At 40.5% G+C, this 25,776-nt stretch overlaps 1 protein-coding gene across 1 annotated transcript in view; it reads right to left on the bottom strand.

Annotated features, from left to right (window-relative positions):
- Window positions 1–8,839: 8,839 nt before the first annotated feature.
- The window catches only part of LOC132010467 (zinc finger protein 852-like), a 31,881-nt gene continuing 14,944 nt past the window's right edge, over window positions 8,840–25,776 (bottom strand). The window contains exons 3-4 of the mRNA XM_059388315.1: window positions 14,975–15,066; window positions 8,840–12,539 (exon numbers count right to left, since the gene is read on the bottom strand). Coding sequence (XP_059244298.1) covers window positions 11,086–12,539; window positions 14,975–15,066 — 1,546 coding nt within the window. The 3' untranslated portion in view covers window positions 8,840–11,085. The remainder of the gene's footprint in view (window positions 12,540–14,974; window positions 15,067–25,776) is intronic.

Genomic DNA, 25,776 nt, shown 5'->3' with positions numbered 1-25,776 from the left:
TGTTATTCTGATGTACCCTCCTCTGTACGTAAGGATTCTCTTCCTTGTACCTGCCCTTAGAACCTCTTCTCTAAAATTATGATTTGTGAATATCACAATAATGTGTCTGGAGTTATTTCTAGATTCATTGATCTTGAATGGGGGGAGGGTGTCCTTTCTTCCTCTAGGACATGAACGCTTATTCCATTCCCCAGATTGGGAAAATTTTCATATAGTTCAACTATTATCTTCTAGTCTTCTCTCTTTCTCCACCCCCTCAAGGATCCCAATGATTCTGACATTGGAATGTTTTGTTGCATCATTTTTTTCCCTAATTCTGTTTTCATGGCTTCTAAGCTGTTTGTTCCAGGTTTCCTCCTTATTCTTCTCCATCATTTTGTCCTCTAGATCACTAATTCTATCTTCTGTCTCAGTTACCCTAGTTGTTAGAGTATTTAGATTAGATTGGTCTCATTGACAGAATTTTTAGCTTCTGCCAGATTGGCTCTCACTTTTGCCCTTAGAGATTCTATGTTGTCACTAATGGTTTTCTCCAACCTATCATTGCCTGAATAATTGTTACCCTGAATTCCCTTTCTGACATACTGTTCATGTCCATATCCAATAGTTCTGTGGCAGAGGGCACAGTCTCTGAATTTTCCTCTGTTGGGTGTTTCTCCTCCTATTCTTTTTGTTGAGAAGTGGTAGAGAGGATGTATAGCTAAATATATCTACCACGATCCAGGAAAGGTGCACCCTGGAATGTTTCAGAGCAATCAGAAGTCACCAGCAAAAAGAAAAAGAGAGAAAGAGAGAGAGAGAAAAAAAAGAAAACCCAAGCAAAATGAAATCCAGAATTAAGATTTTTAAGGTATATAAACAAAAATGAACAAACAAAAAGACCGACAAAATAAATGACAAAAAAAAAAAAAGAAGAACCCAGCCAAAATGAAACCCATGAGTAAGATTAATACAATACCAGAAAAAAAGGAAAACAAACAAACAAACACTGACAGAAGAAGAAGATGGGAGGGTGGTTTTAAACCCTCGATGTCAACAAGAAGCTTATTTCAGTTCTTCCTGGGTAGATCTTGATATCTTTGTGAAAGGACTAAACTTTCCAGAGATACAGGGAAGTTAAAACTGGTTTATATATAGGGGTAGTATTGAATAGGGAAAAAAGATTACCTTAAAGCTTATATCTATAGGTATATTTTTTAAAAAGAAAAGAAAAAGAAACAGTATGTGTATGAAAAAAGTTCAAGGGGCGCCTAGGTGGCTCAGTGGGTTAAGCCGCTGCCTTCGGCTCAGGTCGTGATCTCAGGGTCCTGGGATCGAGCCCCGCATCGGGCTCTCTGCTCAGCAGGGAGCCTGCTTCCCTCTCTCTCTCTCTGCCTGCCTCTCTGTCTACTTGTGATTTCTTTCTGTCAAATAAATAAATAAAATATTAAAAAAAAAAAAAAGAAAAAAAGTTCAAGTTAAAATGTTAGTATGGTATTTGTTGTTTTAAGCCTCTAGTTGTAATGGTAAGTTTAAAAAAAATTACATGAACAAGAATTGTAAGAGCAAATTTAAAAAAAAAAAAAAGCTGTATCTATGAAATATACAGGTTTTAGGACAATACTGGGAGTTTTTCCCCTGATGTTGGGGTTTTACAGTTTTATGGTGACCCTGTGGTCATTGTCCTCTAGTTCTTTTGGCTTGTCTCCTGGGTGAGGGGCCTGCTGAATTGTTCTCCCATCAATATTGCTTGGGTTGAGTCGTCCTGCAGATTATCAGGGTGCTGGGCTCTGTGGAAACTGGTTTTCAGGCTTTTGTTCTCTGGAGGTTTTTGTTGTTTGGCAGCTTTTTGTGGCTTTTCAGATGTCAGAGTAAAGAATCTGTCTGCACCCAGACCTACTTCAGGGAGAAGCCTCAGACTGTTATGCTCTGGGTGGTCCAGAACACACAGACTCCCCCTTTGCAAACTCTGCTAAACAGCGCAACCTCCTACAGGTGGTACGCACTTCCAGCCACCTGAGGCTACCGCTTGTCTCTGTACCCCTGTGCTACTAAAACTATGAGCTATATTGATCTGGGAAGTCCACTTCTGGTAACTGCCCTTGCTGTGACTGCTGTCTGGAGTCCAGACCCACGCTGGGTGTGCTCAGACCCAGTGGTCATGCAGGTTGCGGAAGAGTGCTGCTGAGGGATCCTGACCAGAGATCCAGCCCGGTTCTCTCAGGCATGGCCTGGGAGCACTCAGACCATGTGGTGGATGGCAGAATGCTGTGGTCCTAGAGCCAGGTTCCTGGCGCCCACACGTGGCTGTCTCAGGTGCTGGTGGGTGTACGTTCAGACATCACAGTTGCACTGGTCACCAAAGACTGTGGTCCTAGAAATCGCGGGCTGGTGCGTACCCCGGGCTCTTTCAGATGTGGATGGGAGTGCACCCAGCAGAGTGGTGGCATAAGCAGCAGAAAGCTGCGGTCTCCCTGACCATGGACTGGAGGCCCTTCAGGACTCTCTGGCATGGGTGGTCACTGGCATTGACAGTTCTGGGAACATGGGATTAGGCCCCTGCCCATGACTGCCCAATTCCACCAGTTGCCCCTTAAGATCTTTTGTTTTTGCGTGCTTTTAACCAGACTCTAAGTTAATGGTGGTTCCCAATCACAGGGAACTTTTGTATTGGGGTATTACTTTCCAATGGGTCACTTCTGGTGGCTCCCTCCCCATTCTGTTTATCCTCCGATATCAGTTTGAGTGCTCCCACTCCACTTTACTCTCCACTGATGTCTTCTTCCTCATAGAGATCCAGAAGTATGTAATCTTACATCTTAGACTGATTTCATGGTTGTTCAGAGTGTTCTGGTAGATATTTAACTCACTTTAGGAAACTGGTTGAAACAGTCTCCTACTTCTCTGCCATCTTGCCCCTCCTCCCTGCATCCCCTCACTTTCAATCTGCCGTGTCTGTAGGTCTCAAATGAGTCTCTTGTAAACAGCATATAGCTTGGTCTTGCTTTTAAAAAATACATTCTGATACCCTATGTCTTTGGAACATTTATTCCATGTACATTCAGAGGAATTTTTGAAAGATATGAATTTAGTGCCATCCTATTATCTGTAGTGTTGCTGTTTTTGTAGATTGTCTCTGTTCATTTCTGGTCTTTGTTACTTTTGGGATCACTCTTCCCTCAAAGGATCCTCTTTAATGTCTTGCAAAGTTGTTTTAGTGTTCACAAATTCCTTTAGTTTTTATTTGTTCTGGAAACACTTTATCTCTCCTTCTATTATTAATGACTGCTTTGCTAGATAAGGTATTCTTGCCTGCATATTTTTTCCATTCAGCATGTCGAGTATATTCTGAAACTGCTTTCTGGCCTTCCCTGTTTCTGTGGACAGATCTCATGCAAATCTGATCTGTCTTCCCTGTATGTTAAAGACTCTGCCCCACTGCTTTCAGGATTCTTTCATTGTCTATGTATTTTGTGAATTTGACTACAGCATGTGTTGGTGATGGCTGGATTTTGTTGAATTTAATGGGGATTCTCTGTGCTTCTTGCATTGCGAAGTGTGTTTCCTTCCTCAGGTTAGGGAATTTTTCAGCCCTAATTTGGCCAAATAAACTTCTGCCTCCTTGTTTCCTGTCTTCATCTTGTGGGATTCCTATGATATGAATGTTATTATGCTTTAAGTAGTTAGAGTTCCGTAAGTGTACATTAGTGATCCAATACCTTTCTCTCTCTTTTTTAAAAGATTTTATTTATTCATTTGACACAGAGAGAGATCACAAGTAGGTAAAGAGGCAGGCAGAGAAAGGGGGAAGCAGGCTCCCTGCTGAGCAGAGAGCTGGATGTGGGGCTTGATCCTAGAACCCTGGGATCATGACCTGAGCTGAAGGCAGAGGCTTAACCTACTGAGCCACCCAGGTGCTCCTGTGATCCAACACCTTTCTTTCTCTCTTCTCTTCACCTTTATTTTTTTCATAATTTTATGTTTTATATCACTGGTTCATTCCTTTGCTTCAACCATTCTCACTGTCATGGTATCCATTTGGAAACGCATCTCAGTTGCGGCACTTTTAATTTGGGTCTGAATAGTTTTTTGTTCTTTTATCTCTGCAATAAAGGATTCTCTAGTGTCTTTTATGTTTTTTTCAAGTCCAGCCAATAATTATAAAAACAATTATCAATTTTAGCTCAGACGCCCTATTTATTTTTTTTTTTTTTTTTTTTTTTTTTTAAAGATTTTTATTTATTTATTTGACAGAGAGAGATCACAAGTAGACAGAGAGGCAGGCAAAGAGAGAGAGGGAAGCAGGCTCCCTGCTGAGCAGAGAGCCTGATGCGGGCCTCGATCCCAGGACCCTGAGATCATGACCTGAGCCGAAGGCAGCGGCTTAACCCACTGAGCCACCCAGGCGCCCAGACGCCCTATTTATATCTATATCAATTAAACACCTGGCCATCACTTCTTGCTGTTCTTTCTTTGTGGGTGAATTCCTATCTTGTCATTTTTGATGTCAAAGAAAATAAAAATTTAAAAAATAGATAATAATTTCAAAAAAATAAAAGAAGCTAGATCCTAGATGTGTTTTGGTCTGTTTATTAACGGAAGCTTGATCAATTTTTAAAAAAATAAAAATTTGAATGTTAAAAAATTAAAAATAAGTGAAATTAAAAATTGCTTTTTCTGTATAAACAAAAAAGAAAAGAAAAAGAAAAGGAGGGCTAGATCCTGTTTTCCCTAGAGCTGAAGCTTTGCAGCACTCCTTGATCAGTAAACTTGGTGTGTGCAAAGGTTTTGTCCTTGTCTTCTGGGGGAAAGGCCTACTGTTGATTCTTAGGTGGACTTGCCCTAAAGGAGTTACACCTGCAGGACACAGGGCAGCTCTGGCATCCACTTGGTGGTGCTGTTTTCCTCACTGAGGTTGGTCGGTCCTGGTCAGTGAAAACAGCTCCCCTCCCATTCTCCAGAGGGCGGAGCTTGTATCCCCCGCTCCTCAATTAAGCTCTGGAGATGAGCAACCACTCCCTGGCTTTCATCAGATCCCCACCTTCACCCTGTGTCTGAGCTCTTACCTGCCAGGTGGTGCAGCACTTCCTTTTTATCTCAGGTGTGGTTGGATTTTAAAACTCCAAACTTCAGAGACCGCCCCCCCCCCTAGTGTGGATCCATACTGATACTTTAGGGGTGGGTTTTGGTGCTCTGTGGCTGGTGCCGGCTTGTCCCAGGAAATGGTCACACAACTGCACAGCAGTTGAGAGTTTATGGTAAATCACAGCACAAAGCTGGTGCCAAGGTTTGCCACCCTCAATCTGCATCTTTGTTCCTATGCTGGTGAATGGGGCAGCTCAATGGCACTTGCCAGGTCTTTTACCGCTACAGAGGCCATATCACCTCTACCAAATGCACTCTAAGGAGGGGAATTATTTAGCTCCACGCAGTTGAGGGGATCCTTAGAATGCTGCCCCCTTTGGGTTTCCACTCTCCTTTCCCACCAGAGCACCACTGAGCTCACCCAGCGTGAGCCTGGTGATGGCACTGACCCTCGAAAATTCAGAGTGTGCTCTGCTGTTTATAAAAAAGTTGTAATTTATTTTATTTTAGTTTGGTTATTTTATTTGCATTATTTAAATCCTCTCCTTTTTCTCAGTTAATGGTTTTGGGAAATAGTTTTTCTTGTGAAATCCTCTGCCCCTGTTCTCACTCTTTCTCTCTCACTCCTCTCTCTGTGGTCAGGTTTCCCTCCCCTCCACAATGCCTGTGGCTCTTTTCTCCCCCAAATCAACTCTCTGCAGTTTATACCTTCCACAAGGTGGTCTTTTTTCTTTTCTGCTTGTAGAGGTGCAGATTTGTTCTCTCAGTCCACAGATCAATTTCCTGCATGTCCAGAATAATTTGATATTTATCTAGCTGTGTTCAAGGGAGGAGGTAAGTTAGGGTTGCCCTCCTCCTCTGTCATCTTAACCCTCCCCCTGTTCTCTCCTTCCCAAAAAATCCCTTTTACTATTTCTTGCAGAGGTGGTTTAATGGTCATGAACACCTTTAGTGTTTGTTTGTCTGGGAAACTCTTTATCTTTCCTTCTACTCTGAATGATAACCTGGCTGGATAGCGTATCTTGGCTGCAGATTTTTCTCATTAGGCACTTTGAATATATCATGCCATTCTCTTCTGCCTTGGAAATTTCTGTTGAAAAATCTCTTGCTAGCCTTATGACTTTTCCCTTGTCAGCTATGACTTCCTTCATCTTGCTACTTTTAACATTTTTTGTCACTATATTTTGCAAAGTTAATTAAATATGTCTTGGTGTTGGTCTGCTTCTGTTAATTCTTTTAGGGGTTTTCTGTGCCTCCTTCCACAGATTAGAAAAATTTTCAGCTATTACTTCAAGTCAATTTTCTGCCCCTTATCTTTCTTCTTCTGGCTCTCCTCTAGTACAAATATTATGTTTCACGGAATCACTGAGTTCCCTAAGTCCATTCTTGTTTTGCATAATTCTTTCTTTTGTTCAGCTTATTTTCCCTTACTCTGTCTTCCAGGTCACTAATTTGTTCCTCTGATTCTTCTATCCTGCTGTTCATTCTATCAAGTGTGTTTCTCCTTTCATTTATTGTGCTCTTCATGTTGACTATATTGCTATTCCGGTCTTAATGACCTCACTCATGTCTTCCACTCTTTTCTCAAGTCTAGTGAGTATCCTTATGATCATTGCTTTAAATTCTCTATTAGGCATGTTACTTATAACTGTTTTGCCTAGATCTCTGGTTGTGGCCTTGTCTTAGTCATTCATTTGGGATAAATTTCCCTATCTCCTCATTTTGTCTGTTTCTCTGTGTTAAGAAACTCAAGATGAAAAGCACAATAAATGCAATGAGAAACACAGTTGATACAAAGAACAGCAGGATAGAAAAGCCTTCTGCTCTTCAAAGTAGTGACTTTATGAAGAAGCGTTCCTGGAGTATCCTGTAGTGCAGTGTCCCCTATTCACTAGAACCTGGCACTTCAGCAGAGTATTCTATATGTATTATTTACACCCTGCTGGTGTGTCTCTCTTTTCCTTTCAGTGCATTCATCTGCACCAACTCTGCCTGCTGTGGGCTGTGCTTGCTCTTTGTGGTATTAGTGTAACCTAGGCAGGCCAGCTCTGCCTGGGAGTGAGGTCTATGCCCGCCAGGGAAATCCGGCGGGGGTGGGGTGGGGTGGGGTGAGGCAATGGTGTTAGCAAAATTCGCAGTGCACCACTAGTTTTTTGTAGGATCCCCCGAAGTGCTGCTATGGCTAGGGATGTACAACTGGCTGTGCTGTGGTGGTTGCCCCTGATGCAGTGGTTGGGCTAGGCAAAAGCTATATATCTGGTGGCTGTGCAGGGTGTACAACTGCAACTAGGGACACACAATTATAGCTGGGGTATGCAACTGGGTGGTGTGGAATGTCATCTGGGGGCACACAAACACACAGGCACAGCATGTGATTGTGGCTGGGGTAATGCAGCCGGGGCAGCTGGGTGAAATACACGAGGATGACTTAGAGGCATACAGCTGGATGCTCACATGGCTTTAACAAAATTTGCCCTGAGTCCGCGACCAAGCCTAGCAGGCTTGGAGTAGGTGAGCCCTCAGGAGAACTTGGGCATAGCGCACTGCTATCAGGTTAAGTAGCAAGTGTCTATGCCATCCTACCTCCCCCAGGTGTCCCTGTGTTTGTACTGGGGGTAGTAGAGGAAGATGATACCTGTCAGGTTATTTTCATAGTTCCCCAAACACTCTGAAGTCAGTATGAACAATCTTCTTCTATTTGCCACTGTTTGTGTAAACTGCTTTTATGTTCCTCTCTGCACAAACTGCTGTCTCTTTATGGGCAACAACCTAGCTATCACTTAGCCTCCCAGCTTGCCCCATGTTTAATCAGCTTACCTCCAAAGCCCCTCATTTCAAGTCTCACTGGTTTTACGAACACATTATTCAGCCCTTCTGGTTTTTGAAGTCAAATGCTATGGGTTTGTCTTTCCCATGTGAGTTCCCTGGCACAAGGGCCCATTTCTCTGCCCTCTTTGTTTGTACAGTTCCCTCCCTCCTGCAGGTAGTCTCCCTCCATCTTTCTGACCATTCTTTCAGATGCAGCTTCTTCTCTATATTTAGTTGTGGAGTTTGTTCCATTAACCTTTAGTTCACTCTAGTTTATTGACTTGGATGTGAATAGTATCTAGTTGAAAATGTGGTGAGTTCAGGGTCCTCTTACTCTGTCACCTTCCCAGGCTCCCTGGTTCCTGTATCAACATCGTGTGACTGCCTAGTTACAACTTTGCCTCTTTATGTTTCAGAAATTATGCAGACAGATAGATATGACTCAGTTATCATTACTTGATATCCCTGTCTTTCCAGATTTACTTCAATTTCCTACTTCTTTCTACCTTAAGGAGACAGTACTGTCCAGACCCTTCTTAATAAACTCTTCTCAATGATTCCAACAGCCTACAAACTCCTAGTGGCTCCAGTCATACCCGCTTCCTCAGGCCTTCACAAAGGAGCCCAGGTGGGGAACCCTAGCACATACCAGAGACATTCCCCAGCTTTCATTAATGAGAGAGATATATACCCATTTTTATAAAATTCTAGAAAATGCAAACAGATCTACAGTGACAAAAAGTAGATCAGTAGTTGCCTGGGACTGGGGGCCAGAGCAGGAATCTGCCATAAGAGGACTCTTTTAGGGATGATGAAATGTTCTGTATTTTAATTGTGGAAATGGTTTGCTGCATGGAGTTATCTATCAAAACTCATTCAACAATATACTTTAAATAGATGCAGTTGTTACACATATTTCATGACTCAATATACTAGATTTTTGGAATGGAAAAAAATCTGTTCACTCTCCAAAAAAAATTTTTTTTTAATAGTTTTGCTAACACACAACTTAAGTGACACACAGATTGGAGATGAAAAGAATATTAACCCTTATTTATTGTATACTTAGAAAAGCTAGGAAATGAAACTAAAAAACTATTACAACTAAAAATAATTTAGCATGGCAAATGGGTCCAGATAAAATTTTTAAAATTCAATACTTTTAAAAAATACTAGCAATAACAAATAGAAATTGAGGTGGCTTTCATATATAGCCCATTTTCCTCCATGCAAGAGCTGGAGTACTCTTCAAGGAAGTAAGGACATTCATTCCTGCTGAACACGTACACCAGACTGGTGTGGGGGAGGTAATGTGCTTATGAGCAGTGCTGGCTCTCCCCATCCAGACTCAAGAGTGGTAAGAGGATGAGCAAATAACAAACACATACAACATGCAGAGAGTTCTACTGAAGATATGACTAGCAATGTGCAAGTCACAGTGGAGGAATGGGGATATGCTAATATGGGCTCCTTCTCAGAATCTGGATGCTCCCAAGATAAAACACTTTTAAGAAAGTCCTATCTGCAGATCTTGTAAAGGAAAATGGAAACAAACAGTAAAAATACATCTGAAAACAGAAATTTAATTTAAAACACTTATTTCAAAATGGCTAATTTCTAGCTATATACTTCATTCAGTAGTTTTTACGGATCTCCCCAATAACATTCTTCCTAATCTTTTCTGAGATGCCTCCCCCCAAATCCCATCTAATTCTTATTTTCTTTAGCCTCAATTCTCTTCCTTTTCTTCTCCATTGTCTCAGATATAAGTCAGAGCTCACAATAATCTCTCCTCTCCAGGTTACATAATCTGACATTGCCCATCTAACCTCCTCCTCTGCCACACTGTCAATCCTACTGTCCTGCTAAAAGAATGGGGAAGACACCAGAGGCAAAGCTCCCCAGCACTGGGGCACTCCTGCATTGGTGAAAGGGATAGGTGTTGAAGCTAATGTCTCATATGACTATAGGACTCTGAAAAGACCTCCTGATAGCCCAGAAGATTATTACAATAATTAAATGTACTCCTCTCATCTTGCCATTAAATGGCAGTTACAGGCAGACTGAACTATACGTTAAGGAAATCAGAGTCACTCTGAGGACAAATCACAGAAAGCAGGGAAAAGTACATGTCAGTGGGATAACTGCTGACTCCAAAACCTAGACACACACACACAGACATGCATGCACAGAGGCATGCTCAAGCATAAATTGTTAGTTTTTTGAGGCTGAGGTAACAGCACTAAAACTCCCAGACGCGTATACCCCAGAGGTATATGCAGAGGATATGAATGACACCTTTATCTGTGGTAACCTATGATATCCATCTTTAAAAGTCTTAGGTCCAGTGGTAGAAGGGAAGTACATGCCCAGTTTAAGAATGGTTGAATTGGAAAGGTGAGTTTTAAAAAATTATTAAACTAGCATATGAAAATTATCTGTATGATAAAATAAATACCTAACCTCAAAGAGCCTACATTAAGTTGGTATGAAAGTATATACCAATGCCTGGACAATTATTCTGAATGCAATTTAGTAACAATTGCAAATTGTAGCACAGACTAATTTGAAGCACTGAATTCAAATCAACAGACATTTAGGAGGATGGAAAAAGCATCTCAAGAAGAAAGTCTTTCTGAGATGAGCTAGATCTTAAAGGGTCTGAGAGATAAAGATTAGCAAACAGGAAGAAAAAAAGGTTTTCTAGATAGGAAATACGAGTGATGAGGATCTAGACTGGGGAAAATGAGGCAACCATGTAACTGGCCTCAATACATCTCAGACCACAACCGACTAGACCAGGGCACCACACCCAAGATAGGAAAGAATCAGAGCATTGGAGAAAGACTTTATGCAAATGAATTATCTAGAAAGAAAGGAAGCATTTAATTACTGTCCTTGAAAAGCACACAATTTGATTATGGGATTCCTAACTAAAACCAGAGATACATTTTTAAACAAAAAAGAGAGAGAAGGTAGGAAGGGAGGGAGGGAAAAAGGTAGGGAGGGAACCTATAAGTACAAGAAATGTGTAGTCCTTACTTCCCTCATAGTTGGGAAGGATGGCCCTGTGACTCTTCCACCTTCATGATCCAGCAGAAAGAATGCAGGGAATGGACGTCGTTGATTAGTGATTCCAAGAGGAGATCAGGGTATCTTTCTTACAAAGAAAAATGAACTCAAAATATCTTGCTCTGTCTTGGGGAATCTTCCTTAACAAACTGAGTAAGCCAGAGCTGAATGCTTCTCTCCAGTGTGAGTTCGCTGGTGGTGATTAAAAGTGGAACGCTGACTGAAGGCTTTCCCACACTCAATACATTCATAGGGCTTCTCTCCTGTGTGAACTCTCTGGTGCACAGTGAGCTGTGAGCTGTCACTAAAAGCTTTCCCACAATCTGTACATTTATAGGGTTTCTCCCCTGTATGGGTTCTCTGATGAACCATAAGGCTAGAATTATGACTGAAGACTTTCCCACACTCATTACATTCATAAGGCTTCTCACCAGTGTGAATTCTCTGGTGTATAATGAGGTAGGAGTTCTGATTGAAGGATTTTCCACACTCGTTACATTTATAGGGCTTTTCACCTGTGTGAAGTCTCTGATGTCGAATAAGACATTTGCTGAGACTGAATGCCTTACCACACTCATTACATTCAAAAGGTTTTTCTCCAGTATGAATTCGCTCATGGTCAACAAGTTGAGAGATCTGACTGAAGGCTTTCCCACACTCAGTACATTTATATGGTTTTTGTCCAGTGTGGAGGCTTTGATGTCGAATAAGACATTTACTCCGACTGAAAGCTTTGCCACATTCATTACACTCATAAGGCTTCTCCCCAGTATGGATCCTCTGATGATCAACAAGATTTCTATTAGAACAGAAAGCTTTCCCACACTCACTACACTTGTAAGGTTTTTTACCAGTGTGAAGTACCTGATGTCGGATGAGATTTTTACTTCGACTAAAGGCAGCCCCACACTCATTGCATTCATAAGGTTTCTCCCCAGTATGGGTTCTCTGGTGGTCAAAAAGTTTGGAACTCTCATTGAAAGCTTTTCCACATTCATTACACTTATATGGTTTCTCACCATTATGGAGTCTCTGGTGTTGAATAAGATGGGAGCTGTGTCGGTAAGTCTTTCCACACTCATTGCACTCATAGGGCTTTTCCCCTGTGTGGGTTCTGAGATGAACTATGAGTTGAGAGGTCTGCCTGAAGGTCTTACCACATTCATTACACTCATAGGGTTTCTCTCCAGTATGGATTCTCTGATGTCCAATGAGGTGTGAACTCCAATTGAAAGCTTTACCACATTCATCACACTGATAAAATTTCTGTCCCTTCAGAACTCCCTGACATTCTACAGCACTAGAGGACAGATGTGGATGTTTCCCAAGTTCATTATATTCATCATATTCATCCTTTGTGGACTTATCTTCATCCTCGTGTGTTATTCTGAAGACCTCGTTTTCCAGTCTGCTCCCTTCTTCCTCTGAGAGTTGCCCTTCCAGCTTTTCTAAAGTACCTTCACAGGCAGCTCCTGCCTCTGGCTCCCCAGAAACTACTCCACAGAGGCCTCCAGATGTCCCATCAGATGACACCGGTCCTTTAGAAACTTCCTGCTCTGCAGGCAACTCTGAATGCCACATCCTAGTCTCACCTGCTGCCAAAAGAAAGAATACTTTATTAATTTCTTTTTCTCCGATGAAACAGAATCAGGAGTCTGTGGACCTGAGAAAACCTTCATGTTAGGGGATACATTAAGAGATGAAATATTAAGAACAAGAGAAAGATGGGAAATAGCTCAAACTTTCCTTCATGGACAGAAAGACAAAGAGGGGAAAGAAGGTCAGTGGGAGAGGGTGGAAGAAGAGCTATCAGGACAGAGCTCTGTCCTGACAGCTCTTAATTGCCCCACTTATTTGTCCAATCAAAAAGAGCAGCTGGAAAGCAAGAGAGCAGACTGTAAAGGTGGTGTGATCTTAGAGAAATCACTTAGTAAAATGATGAACTCTGATGTCCTTTCCAATCATGACACTGTATGGTTCTGTGGTTCCCAGTAATGATAGTGTGGAGAGAGAGGTGCCTGGGTGGTTCAGTGGGTTAAAGCCTCTGCCTTCGGCTCAGGGCCCTAGGATCGAACCCCGCATCGGGTTCTCTGCTCAGCAAGGAGCCTGCTTCCCTTCCTCTCTCTCCGTCTCTCTGTGATCTCTGTCAAATGAATAAATAAAATCTTAAAAAAAAAAAAAAAAGATAGTGGGAAGAGAAAGGAGGAGGAAATACCTCAAATCAAATATGAGAAACAGTATGGGCAAATACAATTAGGAAAAAATGTACCAAAAAAGTGAGTCTTATATGTAAGCACAGTGACAAGATTCAGAGAATTCACAGGTTCAGAAATACGGGGGGAAAAGTATTGTGGAAGGGACAGCAAAGGTCTAAAAGTGGGGATTCCGCTAGTCTCTGATGCACTAGACTGGCAGAAGTCAGTAGAGTAAGTACTACATTTCTAAAAAAATTAAGAAACGGATTGATAATTTGAAATATGAATCAAAATACGTCTTTGGTATCTTGATAATCCAGAAGCACGGGAAAATACATAGTTGAATATTTCCTTTCGAATTTGGAAAAGGTAGAAGTAGCAAGCAATCAGTCATGTCTGAACACAAAACTGTTGGTTCTTTTAACCAGGGCCACAAGCCATCGTGGCATTTTAGCATGTGGAAAGTTATAGCTATCCTGGACTCCTAAGCCCATCCACCCTCTCCAGGGTTGGCTACTGTCCTAGACTTGCCAGCCAGAGAGCCTGCCCTGAAAACACTCCTTTCCAGGAAACTGTCCTGCCTCAGTCTTTCCTGAAGGGGAAAATGAGGCAACCATGTAACTGGCCTCAATACATCTCAGACCACAACCGACTAGACCAGGGCACCATGCCCAAGTGTAGCTTCTCTGTATGTTACACTTCAGCCTCTGTTGTGGCCAGGAGCAAAGTTCTGCCCAAACAGAGATGATACTTAATGGCTGAACCACCCTTGGAGGCCCTTTCTAAGTAAAATTTGAGCTGGAAATAAGGCAAAATAAAGAGAACTAAAACAAGAAGGCACTCTAAACTGAAATGAGGCATGGAGAGAAGCCAAGCCATTAGGAGCCATAGCATGCAGAAAGTATATGGGAATGGGAAATCTAATAAAGAAGTAGCTATGAGGGGACAAGAGATTCAGAGTGAAGAAAATGGGAAGACAAACAGATATGCAGGGAACAATTGCCTTACATTCCCTGGCATAAAAATTATTTGCTATTGTTGCTGAGGGTCCTGTTTCCCAAAGGACGGTCTGAGTGGTAGGTCTGATCAGCCTACTCCTTCCAGACTTATTTAAGTAAAACAGCTCAGTACTTACAATAACATGAGTGCCCCCCTATTCCTTACAACTACAAATTCTAATCAAACCACCCTAGGTCAATTAATAATGGAGTAAAGACAATGTTGATAACTTAGGGCTGAGTGATGGACACAAAGAGGTTCATTACAGTATTCTCTCTACCTTATCTCATCTTTGCAACTTTCCATGATAAAAAGGCTGGGAAAAAATAGAATAGAGGAAAGAAAATATAAAGAAAAGAATGCAGACTGTATTACTGGCAAACAGAATCATTAACCAATGAGGCCATGCTGCAATAGTTTTTCGGCATGATGCACCAGTACACAGCTCTCTGACTGAGGGCTGGACCTTTCTACTTCCTCTCAGTATAGTCCACAGACAGGAACTGGTATGCTGCAGATTCCTGGAATGATAAGCTTCTACTGCTCAGGGATATTCTCAGCCTGAAGGGCAGAAACATCAGGGTACCAAGAGCCCAGGTAGGACCCTGGTGGGCATAGGGGTAAGGGAGGCAGAGAAGCTGGGATGACACATCTAAGAGGACAAGTCCAGGGCCAGAAAGAATCCATGAACTCAGTAGGCGGGACCCAATTCCAGAGGAAGCAATTAGGCAGGAAAACCACAGGATTAATCTCAGAATTGGGCAGAGCTGGAGATGACTGCTAGCTATTCTCAGGCCACAGACTTGGGGACTCAAGGAAGACAGAGTCCAGCTCACCTGGGGCCTGACCATCTGAAGCATAGTTGCCACTGCCTGATCTCCTGACTTCCCAGCTTGGAAAAGGGCAGGCACCTTGGAAGCACACTGACCTGAGGGAGGGAGAAAAGAGAGCTATGAGGACAAACCCTGCTTCGGCTCCAATAAGGTCTGTATCCCAGGGAGTAGGTTCAACAGAACCCAGGCAGCTCCGCTCCACACACTGCCTCTCATCCCTCTTTCATTCAGGTGTTATTCTGACTGCGCTGTGAATTTTCCATGCAGGTTTTACTCTGAGGGTGCAGAGGGTTCCCTGGTCCAAGTAAGAATTGGCCATTCCTCCCAGCCCTCACTCATTTTAAACTCTCTGAAGAAAGCTATACTTTGGCCCACTTTCTCTCCCCATGGCTTCCTTAGCATTAGCCCTGCCTGATTTGCCCCTCACATTTCTGGCCCTTCATTCCTGATTTCCCTTCCTTTTTTGGCTTCTCATTATGGATGCTGCAGGCGCTGGGCCTCAAAGCATCCCTTTTTGCTCTGACAGACATCTCACGGACTCTGAATGCTCTAATGTTGCTTTCCCAGTTCCAGCCCTCTTCTAGACCCCCATTACAGATTTCCAGTGGCCTACTGGACATTTCATTTGGGTGTCCCTCTTTATCTTATATTCAGTCAAAAATGGATATTCTTACCATCTTTCTATCCTGACTTTCCAAATTCTGTCAATGATTCTAGACATCTCCCATTCCCTCTCTTTCCTTAAACTCACATCCATAAATAGTCCTCCAATTAAGCTTTAGTTTCACCATGATCTCTATTAAATCTCCAAATGGCTCCTATTGGAAACTGACAATCTCATAATAAAATTCATATGGAAAACCAAGGAGTTCTAGCTATGAGAATACTGGGAAAACATAAGCTGAAGGATTTATAATCCCAATGTCAAAATTTACTAAGTAGCAGTCATCAAAGTAGTGTAGTGCTGACATAAGGTCAGACACAGAGATCATTAACAGAATAAGCATCGAGTGATAAACCCATATATCCACAATTACTTATTTTTGACAAAAGTCCTAAGAACACTGAAAGGAAAAGAGATTTTTCAACATGTGGTGCTGGAACAACTAGATGTGCATACAAAAAGGATAAAGATTGACCCTACTTCAGACCATAGAAAGACAGAACAACTTGGCATCTGTTACATCATGGCCTCATAACTCAGTGCACCATGTCACAAATGACACTCATTTTTCCCTGAAACCACCCTCCATCTCTCACCATCACTAAGCACATTTAAGAAATCATTGCCTTCACCCAAAAGTCATCCCCTCTTTGTTATAAACCAATACCTATCCAACATCTTCCGGACTCAGCCAATAATATCAGGACAGACAAAAAATAATGACTAAACACAGACGGAAAGAGGCTCACACCAGAAAGCAAGCTGCCATCCCACTAACGGAAAGAAACTACACTCTTGCTCTCAGGGCATGAAGAGTAAAATAAAGAACTACATTAAGGATTATGCACACTGAGGAGTCTGCTAAAGCTCCGGCAGAGTAAAGAAGCCTTGCTGTAAAAACTAGGGGAGTAAAAGAAGAGTAAATATTTCAGAAAACAAAAGCAAAGGAAAAGGAGGGATATGATAAAGTAAGTGGCTGAAGGCCCACAGACAGACTTGAAGACCAGCAATAACAAAAGATGAGAGGAAAGGGAACTTCAGGCACAAGAGGGGCAGGCTCCAGCATTGTTGACCACAGCAGCACAAACAGATGCAGAAACAGCTGCTCAGAAGGAAGCTAAAAGTCAAGAGAAATAGGGACAGGGACTTTCCCTGACAAACTTATAGAACAGACTGGAGAAGGGAAAGAAATGGAAGTATGAAAGAAGTAGAAAACTGCTCAGGGACTAGAAACCTGGCATTCGGGCTAAAGACAATGAGAAACAAAATAAGAAACGTACTACTGATTTACAGGAACTTTTAAAATATTAATTAAAAATAAGACAATTTTTGCCAATAAATACTTTCGATGAAAATGATGAAAAGTTTTAGCAGTTATAAAACACAAACTCTACTAAAATTGATTCAAGAAGAAACACAAAATCTGAACAGACATATAACAAGTAAAGAGATTAAATTAGTAGTCAAAACCACCCATAAAGGGTGCCTGGATGGTTCAGTTGGTTAAGAGATTGCCTTTGGCTCAGGTCATGATCCTGGAGTCCCAGGATGGAGTCCCACATTGGGCTCCCAGCCCCACAGGGAGTCTGCTTCTCCCTCTGACCTTTCTTCCCCCTCATGCTCTCTCTCAAATAAATAAATAAATACATAAAATCTTAATTTAAAAAAAAAAAACCCACCCATAAAGAAAAGCAAAGACCCAGTTGCCTTTTTGGTAAGTTGTACCACATGTTTAAAGAAAAAATAATACTTAGGATGCCTGGGTGGCTCAGTCCGTTAAGTGTCTGCCTTGGGCTCAGGTCATGATCCCAGAGTCCTGAGATCAAGTCCCACACTGGGCTCCCTGCTCAGCGGGGAGCCTGCTTCTCTCTCTGCTTGTGCTCCCTCTCTCCCTCTCCGACAAATAAATAAAATCTACAAGAAAAATCATACTGATTCTTCATAAATTCTTCAAAACAACTGAAGAGGAAGAACTTCCTACTTTATGCTATGAGTTTGGTATTACCTTAATACCAAAATTGGACAAACCATTCTCTCTTAAGTATACAAATGCAAAAATTCTCAACAATATACTAGCACACTGAAATGCCATAACACATAAAAGAATTATAACCCATGACCAAATGGAATTTATCCTAGGAATGCAAGATTATTTTTTAACATATCAATAAAACCACAAATCACATTATTATGTCAATAGGAGGAAAAAAATTGACCAAATTCATACTTTTAAAATATTACTTATTTATTTACTTATTTCATTTGACAGAACAAGAGTGAGAGAGATCATACAGGTAGAGGGAGAAGCAGACTCCCCACTGAACAGAGAGCTGGAAGCCAGGCTGGATCCCAGGACCCTGAGATCATGACTTGAGCTGAAGGCAGATGCTTAACCAAATGAACCACCCAGATGCCCCCAAATTTTTCATGACAAAAATAATCACGAGGAATAGAAAGCAACTTCTAATACTGTTAAAAAGTCTCTACAAAACTCACAGCTAACATCATGTTTAATAAAGACCAAATGCTTTTCCCCCAAATTGAGAACAAATTAAGGATATCCACTTTCAACTCTTCTTTTTAACACTGTACAGGAGGTTGTAGCCATGGCAGTTAGGCAAAAAACTGGAAGGAAAAATAAAAGCTGGGGGTACTTCCAGGGGAAATGGCAGAGTAGGAGGATCCTAGACTCATGGTTGCAACAGATATACCTGATAACACCCACATCAGTATAAATAACCCAAAAAGCAATCATAAGGCCAGCAGAACAGACTCCTCTAAACAGCTAAATGTATAGAAGAGGTCACACTGAAGAGGACAGGAAGGGCGGAGGAGACGTGGCCAGAGGGATGATCCGGGTAGAGAGAGAGGAGCAAACCCTACACAAGGCACCCCAGGTACCGGAAACCTGCACAGGGAAGAGGAATCTCAATAATATCTGGCTGTGACAACCAGAAGGGCTTCATGTTTCAAGTTTTTAAAACCAGTGGAGCTTAACACCTAGAACTTTAAAAATCAGCAGGATCGGCTCTGGGGAGGGCAATGAGAACTCTGTCCCCACATTTAAAGTGCAACGAACAGCTCCGCTGAGATACAGCAGAGAAACAGCAATCTGAAAACCACCTGGGTATACAAGAAAGAAATTTATTTACTGATCTTAAGAGCTTGTGCTGGAGGGGCAGCTTGGGAAACTTCTCCAAGAACAAAAGAGCTGGTGGGCACAATTTCCCTCCCAATCCATGCAGCCTATATACAGGAACAACTGTTGGAACCAGCACAGTGAGAACACTATCCACGTAGCTTCTATTTTTTTTTTCCCCCGGAGTTCTTTTATTTCTTAATTGAGGTATAAGCTAACATAATATGTTAGTTTTAGGCTGCAGAGTCCATTTATTTGTGAAGAGAGAGTGATTAGGTACAAACTATTAATTCAAGTACATGTGTTAAGAAAATGAAAAGACAAGCAAACAAGTGAAAGGTAGGGGTAGGAAAAAAATAAAAAAGCTCAAACGATATAACTGTTTACATAGAAATGCAAGGACATCTAACAAAGTATTAAAGCTAGTAAAAGAATGCAGTCAGTCAGTGGTGCCTGGGTGGTTCAGTCCATTAAGCATCCCATTCCTGATTTTTGGCTCAGGTCATGATCTCGGGTCTTGAGATCAAACCCCATGTGGTTGGTCCATGTAGCTTGTTAACAGCACACCAATCTCCTGTGACCCGCCCCCTCTAACAGGCCCTTGGCAGCATTACATCCAAAGTGGTGCCACAAGCTGTGTATAAGCAGCCCCAACAGGGATGAGCACTAAACCAAAGTAATCCTGCCCAGCAGAGAGAGGAAGTAAACCACATACATCAGTCTACTGGGGCCCAAACAGTGGGCTGGGGGGCAGAAATCGGGTCTGAGAGCAGGCCTCACTTACTGATTAAAGCTTCTCAGGGAACAACATATGGAGAGTGCCCTGTAGTTTGGAGCTACCGCAGCCCTGGAAAACACCTGGTCTGATGCAGTTCAAGCCCAAGGTGACCACAGACTGGCCCACTAACAATACAGAAACCAAACTGTGACCAAAACAGGCAAAGAGAGCCATTGCAGAAGATGGGCAGAATGTAAACACGGCTCAGCCATAGTAGTATGGTTCATGCAACACACATAAGAAATGCCCCTGAAGTTCCAGGTTCTGGTGAACAGAGGACACTGTAGTGCAGGGCACTACAGGACCTCTTCTTCAAAGGGCACTACTTTCCAGAGGAGACATAGCTGATTTTCCTAATGCATAGAAACAGACACAGAGACTTAGACAAAATGAGAAAACAGGGATATGTCCAAAATCAAAGTATAGGACAAAATATCAAGCAAAAGACCTCAATGAAATGGAGATAAGTGATATGCCTAATAGAGAATCTCAAGTAATAATCATAAAGATATTCACCGAACTTTAGAAGAGTGGAGGACCTCAGTAAGATCCTCAACAGAGATACAAGACGTTAAAGAGAAACAATCAGAGATGAAGAATCCAATAACAAAAATTAAAAATATACTAGATAGAATGAAGAGTAGACTAGAGGAAATAGAAGACAGCCATAAGAAAAAATTTAAAAAGACCACAAATAAATGGAGAGTAAAGAACATTCTACTAAAGAATGAATGGGATTACAAAAAAATTAAAGAAAAAAATAGATGGAAGCAAGAAATAATGAATATAGAAACAAACAAAATCCCAGTAGAACAGAGAAATGAAAATAAGAGCTGGTTATTTTAAAGAATTAATAAAATTAAAAAACAACAACAACAACCCTAGCCAGACTTACCAAAAAGAAAAGAGAGAGACCTCGGTGGCTCAGTGGGTTAAAGCTTCTGCCTTCAGCTTGGGTCATGATCCCAAAGTCCTGGGATCGAGCCCCACATCAGGTTCTCTGCTCAGTGGGGAGCCTGCTTCCCTTCCTCTCTCTCTGCCTGCCTCTCTGCCTACTTGTGATCTCTGTCAAATAAATAAATAAAATCTAAAAAAAAAAAAAGAAAAGAAAAGAGAAAGGAGCCAAATAGATAAAATCATGAATGAAAGAGGAGAGATCACAATCAAGACTCTACAGAAATACAAACAATTATAAGAGAATATTATAAAAAAAATTATATGCCAACAAACTGGGCAATATAGAAGAAATGGATGTATTCCTAGACATATACACACTACCAAAACTGAAACAGGAAGAAACAGAAAATCTGACCATAACCAGCAAAGAAACTGAATCATTAATCAAAAATATCCCAACAAACAAAAGTACAGGGCCAAAAAGCCTATATATACCAGGAGAACTATATCAGACATTTAAGGAAGAATTAATACCTATTCTTCTCAATCTGTTCCAAAAAAATAGAAATGGGAGAAAAATTTCCAAACTCACTCTATAAGGCCAGCATTACCTTGATTCCAAAATCACACAAGGACTTCACTAAAAAGAGTAATTACAGTCCAATATCCCAATATCCCCTATGAAGATGGATATGAAAATTCTCAAGAAGATACTAGCTAACTGAATCCAACAGTAGTTTAAATGAACCATAAACCACGATTTATTCCTGGTAGGATTTATTCCTGGGCTAGAAGGGTGGGTCAGATAGTCACAAAGTAATCAGTGTGATACACTACATTAATAAAAGAGAAGATAAGAATCATATGATCCTCTCAATAGATGCAGAGAAAGCATCTGACAAAATACAGTATGAGTCCTTGATAGAAACTCTCAAGAAAGTAGAGGTAGCTAGAATATGCCTCAACATCATAAAGGCCACGTATGAAAGAGGCTAATATCATCCTCAATGGGGAAAAACAGTTTCCATGTATTTTTAAAATTCTCCTTTAATTTCTGGATTGATTTATTCATTCTGTAGTAGTTTGTTCTTTAGCCTCCATGTATTTGTGTTCTTTCCAAGTTTTTCCTTGTAGTTGACTTCAAGTTTTAAAGCAGTATAGTCTGAAAATATGCTTTGTACCAGTTAGACCTGTTTTCTTTGCTTTCTTATTTTGAAATTTGTTTTTTTTTTTTAATTTTTTATTTCTTTTCAGCATAACAGTTTGAATTTGGATTGCTTTTGGAAACAAGCACGCCAAAACACACCCAGGATCTAATGTTTAATTTTTTGTTTTTTGTTTTTTGGTATTTTGTTTTGTTTTGGTACGGTTTTTGTTTGTTTTTCCCTCTTTTTGTGGTTGTTTTTGTTCTTTTCTCTTTTCCTTTCTTCTGTTCTTTTCTGAACAAAATGAAGAGCTAGAGAAATTCACTCCAAAAGAAAGAACAGGAGGTAGTACACACAGCCAGGTATTTAATCAATATTGATCTAAGTAAGATGACTGAACTAGAATTTAAAACAATTATAAAGATACTAGCTGGTCTTGGAAAAAGCAGAAGACAACAGAGAACCCCACACTGTAAAAATAAAAGAAATAAAAACTAGTCAGGTCAAAACTAAAAATGCTATTACCAAAATATACTTCCAAGTGAAGGCTATACAAATGAAAATGAACAAGGTAGAAGAGTGAATCAGTGATACAGAAGAGAAAATGAAGGAAATGAGGAAGCTGAAAAGAAGAGAGAAAGAAAACTATTAGATAATGAAGGAAAACAGAAGACTCGGTGATTCCGAATCTGGAATAGTATATGGATATTAGGGGCCCCAGAAGATGAAGAGAAGGAGAGAAGGGCAGAAGGTTTATTTGAACAAATTGGAGCTGAGAACTTCCCTAAATTGGGTAAAGAAACAGACATTTAGGTTCAGGAGACACAGAGAATGGCCCCTTGAAATCAATAAAAACAGGTCAACATCTTCAGAGCTAATAGTGAAGTATGCAAATTTCAGAGATAAAGAGAAAATCCCAAAGCAGCTTGGTTGGGGTGGGGGGAGGTCCTTAACCAACAAGGGTAGAAAGATAAGGTTGGCAGCAGAGTTGTCCATGGAGAACTAGCAGGCCAGAAAGGACTGGCATGATATAGTCAACGTGCTAAACTGGAAAAATATGTGATCAAGAATTCATTATCCAAGAAGCTATCATTCAGAATAGAAGGAGAGATAAAGAGTTTCTAGGACAAACAAAAACTAAAGGAATTTGTGAACACTAAAACAGCCCTGCAAGAAATACTGAAGGAGGTTCTTGGCGCAGAGAGAGCACAGAAGTAAAAAAGACAAGAAAGGAACAGAAGCAATCTAAGAACACCGACTTTACAAGGAAACAATGGCACTAAATTAATAATTTTTTATCTTTTTAAAAGTTTCTAATGAAAGCAAACTTGTATATAAAGAAAATACTTAATTGTAGCATATATACTAGTGTCCACATCTTTCAATAACTATTCTGAATTAAAAGGACTAAAAGCTCCAATCAAAAGACCTAGGGTATCAGAATGGATAGAAAAAATAAGACCCATGGATATGTTGTTTATAAAAGACTGATTTTACTCAGATATACCTCCAGATTGAAAGTGAGGGGATGCAGAACCATTTACCATGCCAATGGACATCAAAAGAAAGCTGGTGTAGCCATCCTTACATCAGACAAATGAGATTTTACCAAAGACTGTAAAAGAGAGGAAGGAGGATACTATACAATAATATAGGAGTATATCAAACAAGAATATCTAACAGTTGTTAAATATTTATGCACCTAACATGGAAGCAGCCAAATACATAAATCAATAAATAACCAAATTAAAAAAACACATTGATAATAATAGGGAACATTAACAACCCTATTCACAGCAATGGACAGCTCATCTAAGCAGAAGATCAACAAGGAAACAAGGCTTTGACACAATGGACCAGATGGACTTCACACATATAATCAGAGCATTTCATTCTAAAGCAGCAAAATACACATTCTTCCTGAGAACATATGGAACATTCTCCAGAATAGATCACACAGTGGGTCACGAATCAGGTCTCAACTGGTACAAAGCATATTTTCAGACTACACTGCTTTAAAACTTGAAGTCAACTACAGGGAAAAACTTGGAAAGAACATAAATACATGGAGGCTAAAAAGCAAACTACTACAGAATGAATCAATCCAGAAATTAAAAGGAGAATTTAAAAAATACATGGAAACAAATGAGAATGAAAACATGACAGTTCAGAACCTTTGGATGTAGCATAGATGGTCCTAGAGAGAACTCATATGGCAATACAGGCCTTCTTCAAGAAGCAAGAAAACTCTAAAACACAAAACCTAACCTTATACCGAAAGACTGGAAAAAGAAAAGTCTAAGTACAGTAGGAGAAGAGAAATAATAAAGATTAGAGCAGAAACCAAACAAGCAATGGAAAAGATAACCAAAACTAGGAGCTGGTTCTTCTAAAGAATTAATAAAATTGATAACCCCCAGCCAGACATATCAAAAAGAAAAGAGAAAATACCCACATAAATAAAACTATGAAGAATGAGGAGAAATCACATCCAACAATGAAGAAATACAAAGAATTATAAGAGAATATTATAAAAAATTATATGTCAATGAGCTAGACAATCTAAGAAAATGAATGTATTCCTAGAAACATAAATTACCAAAACTGAAACAAGAAGAAATAGAAAAGATGAACAGATGCATAGCCAGCAGAGAAATTGAAGCAGTAATTAAAAATCTCCCAACAAACTAGAGTCCATGGCCACATGGCCTCACAGCAGAATTCTACCAAACTTTTTTTTTTTTTTTTAAGATTTTAATTATTTGACAGAGAGAAACAGCAAGAGAGAGGGAGCACAAGTAAGAGGAGAGGGAGAAGCAGGCTTCCCGCTGAGCAGGAAGTCTGATGCGGGGCTTGATCCCAGGACCTGAGATCATGATCAGAGACGAAGGCAGCCGCTTAACGACTGAGCCACCCAGGTGCCCCACTATTAAACATTTAAAGAAGAATTAATACCTACACTCCTGAAAATGTTCTAAAAAAAAAAAAAAAAGAAGAAGAAGAAGAAGAAAAAGAAATGGAAGAGTACAGGTTAAGCATCTGCCTTCGGCTCAGGTCATGATCCCAGGGTCCTGGGATTGAGTCCCACATCAGGTTCTCTGTTCAGCGGGTAGTCTGCTTCTCCCTCTGCCCCTCCCCCAGTCTGTGCTTGCTCCCTCTCTGTGTCTCTCTCACAAACATACATAAATCTTAAAAAGCAAACAAATGGAATGAAAAGTTCCAAACTCATTGTATGAAGCCAGCATTAGCTTGATCTCAAAACCAGACAATGACGCTACCAAAAAGGAGAATTACAGACTAATATCCCTGATGAACAAGGATGCAATAAATCTCACCAAGATACTGCTAAAAGGATCCAACAGGACACATAAAGGATTATTCATTACAAGAAAAAGGGATTAACTCCTGGCCTGCAGGAGTGGTTCACCATCCATAAGTCAATGTGATACATCACATTAATAAAAGAAAGGACAAGAACGATATAGGATCCTCTCAATAGATGTAGAAAAAGCATCTGATAAAAATCAGCATCCTCTCTTGATAGAACCTCTCTGAAAAACAAAAACAAAAACAAAAAACCTCTCTGCTGGGCAGGGATGGAGAGAACATACCTCAGTATCATAAAAATTATATATCAAAAGACCCAAAGAGAATATCATGCTCAACAGGGAAAAACTAAGAGCTTTTCCCCTTAGGTCAGGAAGATAAATAGATGTCCACTGTCACCACTGTTATTCAACATAGTACTGGGAGTCCTAGCATCAGCAACCAGACAACAAAAAGAAATAAAAGGCATCCAAATTGGCAAAGAAGCAGTCAAACTTTCAATCTTCTTGGAGGACATGATACTCTTATGTTGAAAACCCAAAAGACATCACCCAAAATTGCTAGAATTCAGCAAAATCCCAGGATATAAAATCAATGCATAGAAGTCAGTTACATTTCTGTACACTAACAAGTCAGGAAAAAGAGAAATCAAGAATCAATCCCATTTACAATTGCACACACAAAAAAGTAAGATACCTAGGAATAAGCCTAACCAAAGACGTAAAGGATCTGTACTCTGGAAACTACAGAACACTTATAAAAGAAATTGAAGATGACACAAAGAAATGGAAAACCGTTCCATGCTCATCGACTGGAAGAACAAATATTGTTAAAACCTCTATGCTACCCAGAGTA

This window comes from Mustela nigripes, chromosome 2, assembly GCF_022355385.1.
Source record: "Mustela nigripes isolate SB6536 chromosome 2, MUSNIG.SB6536, whole genome shotgun sequence".
NCBI lineage: Eukaryota > Metazoa > Chordata > Mammalia > Carnivora > Mustelidae > Mustela > Mustela nigripes.
Note: the sequence above shows the minus strand (reverse complement) of the source record. Positions and strands in the feature narration are given on the sequence as shown.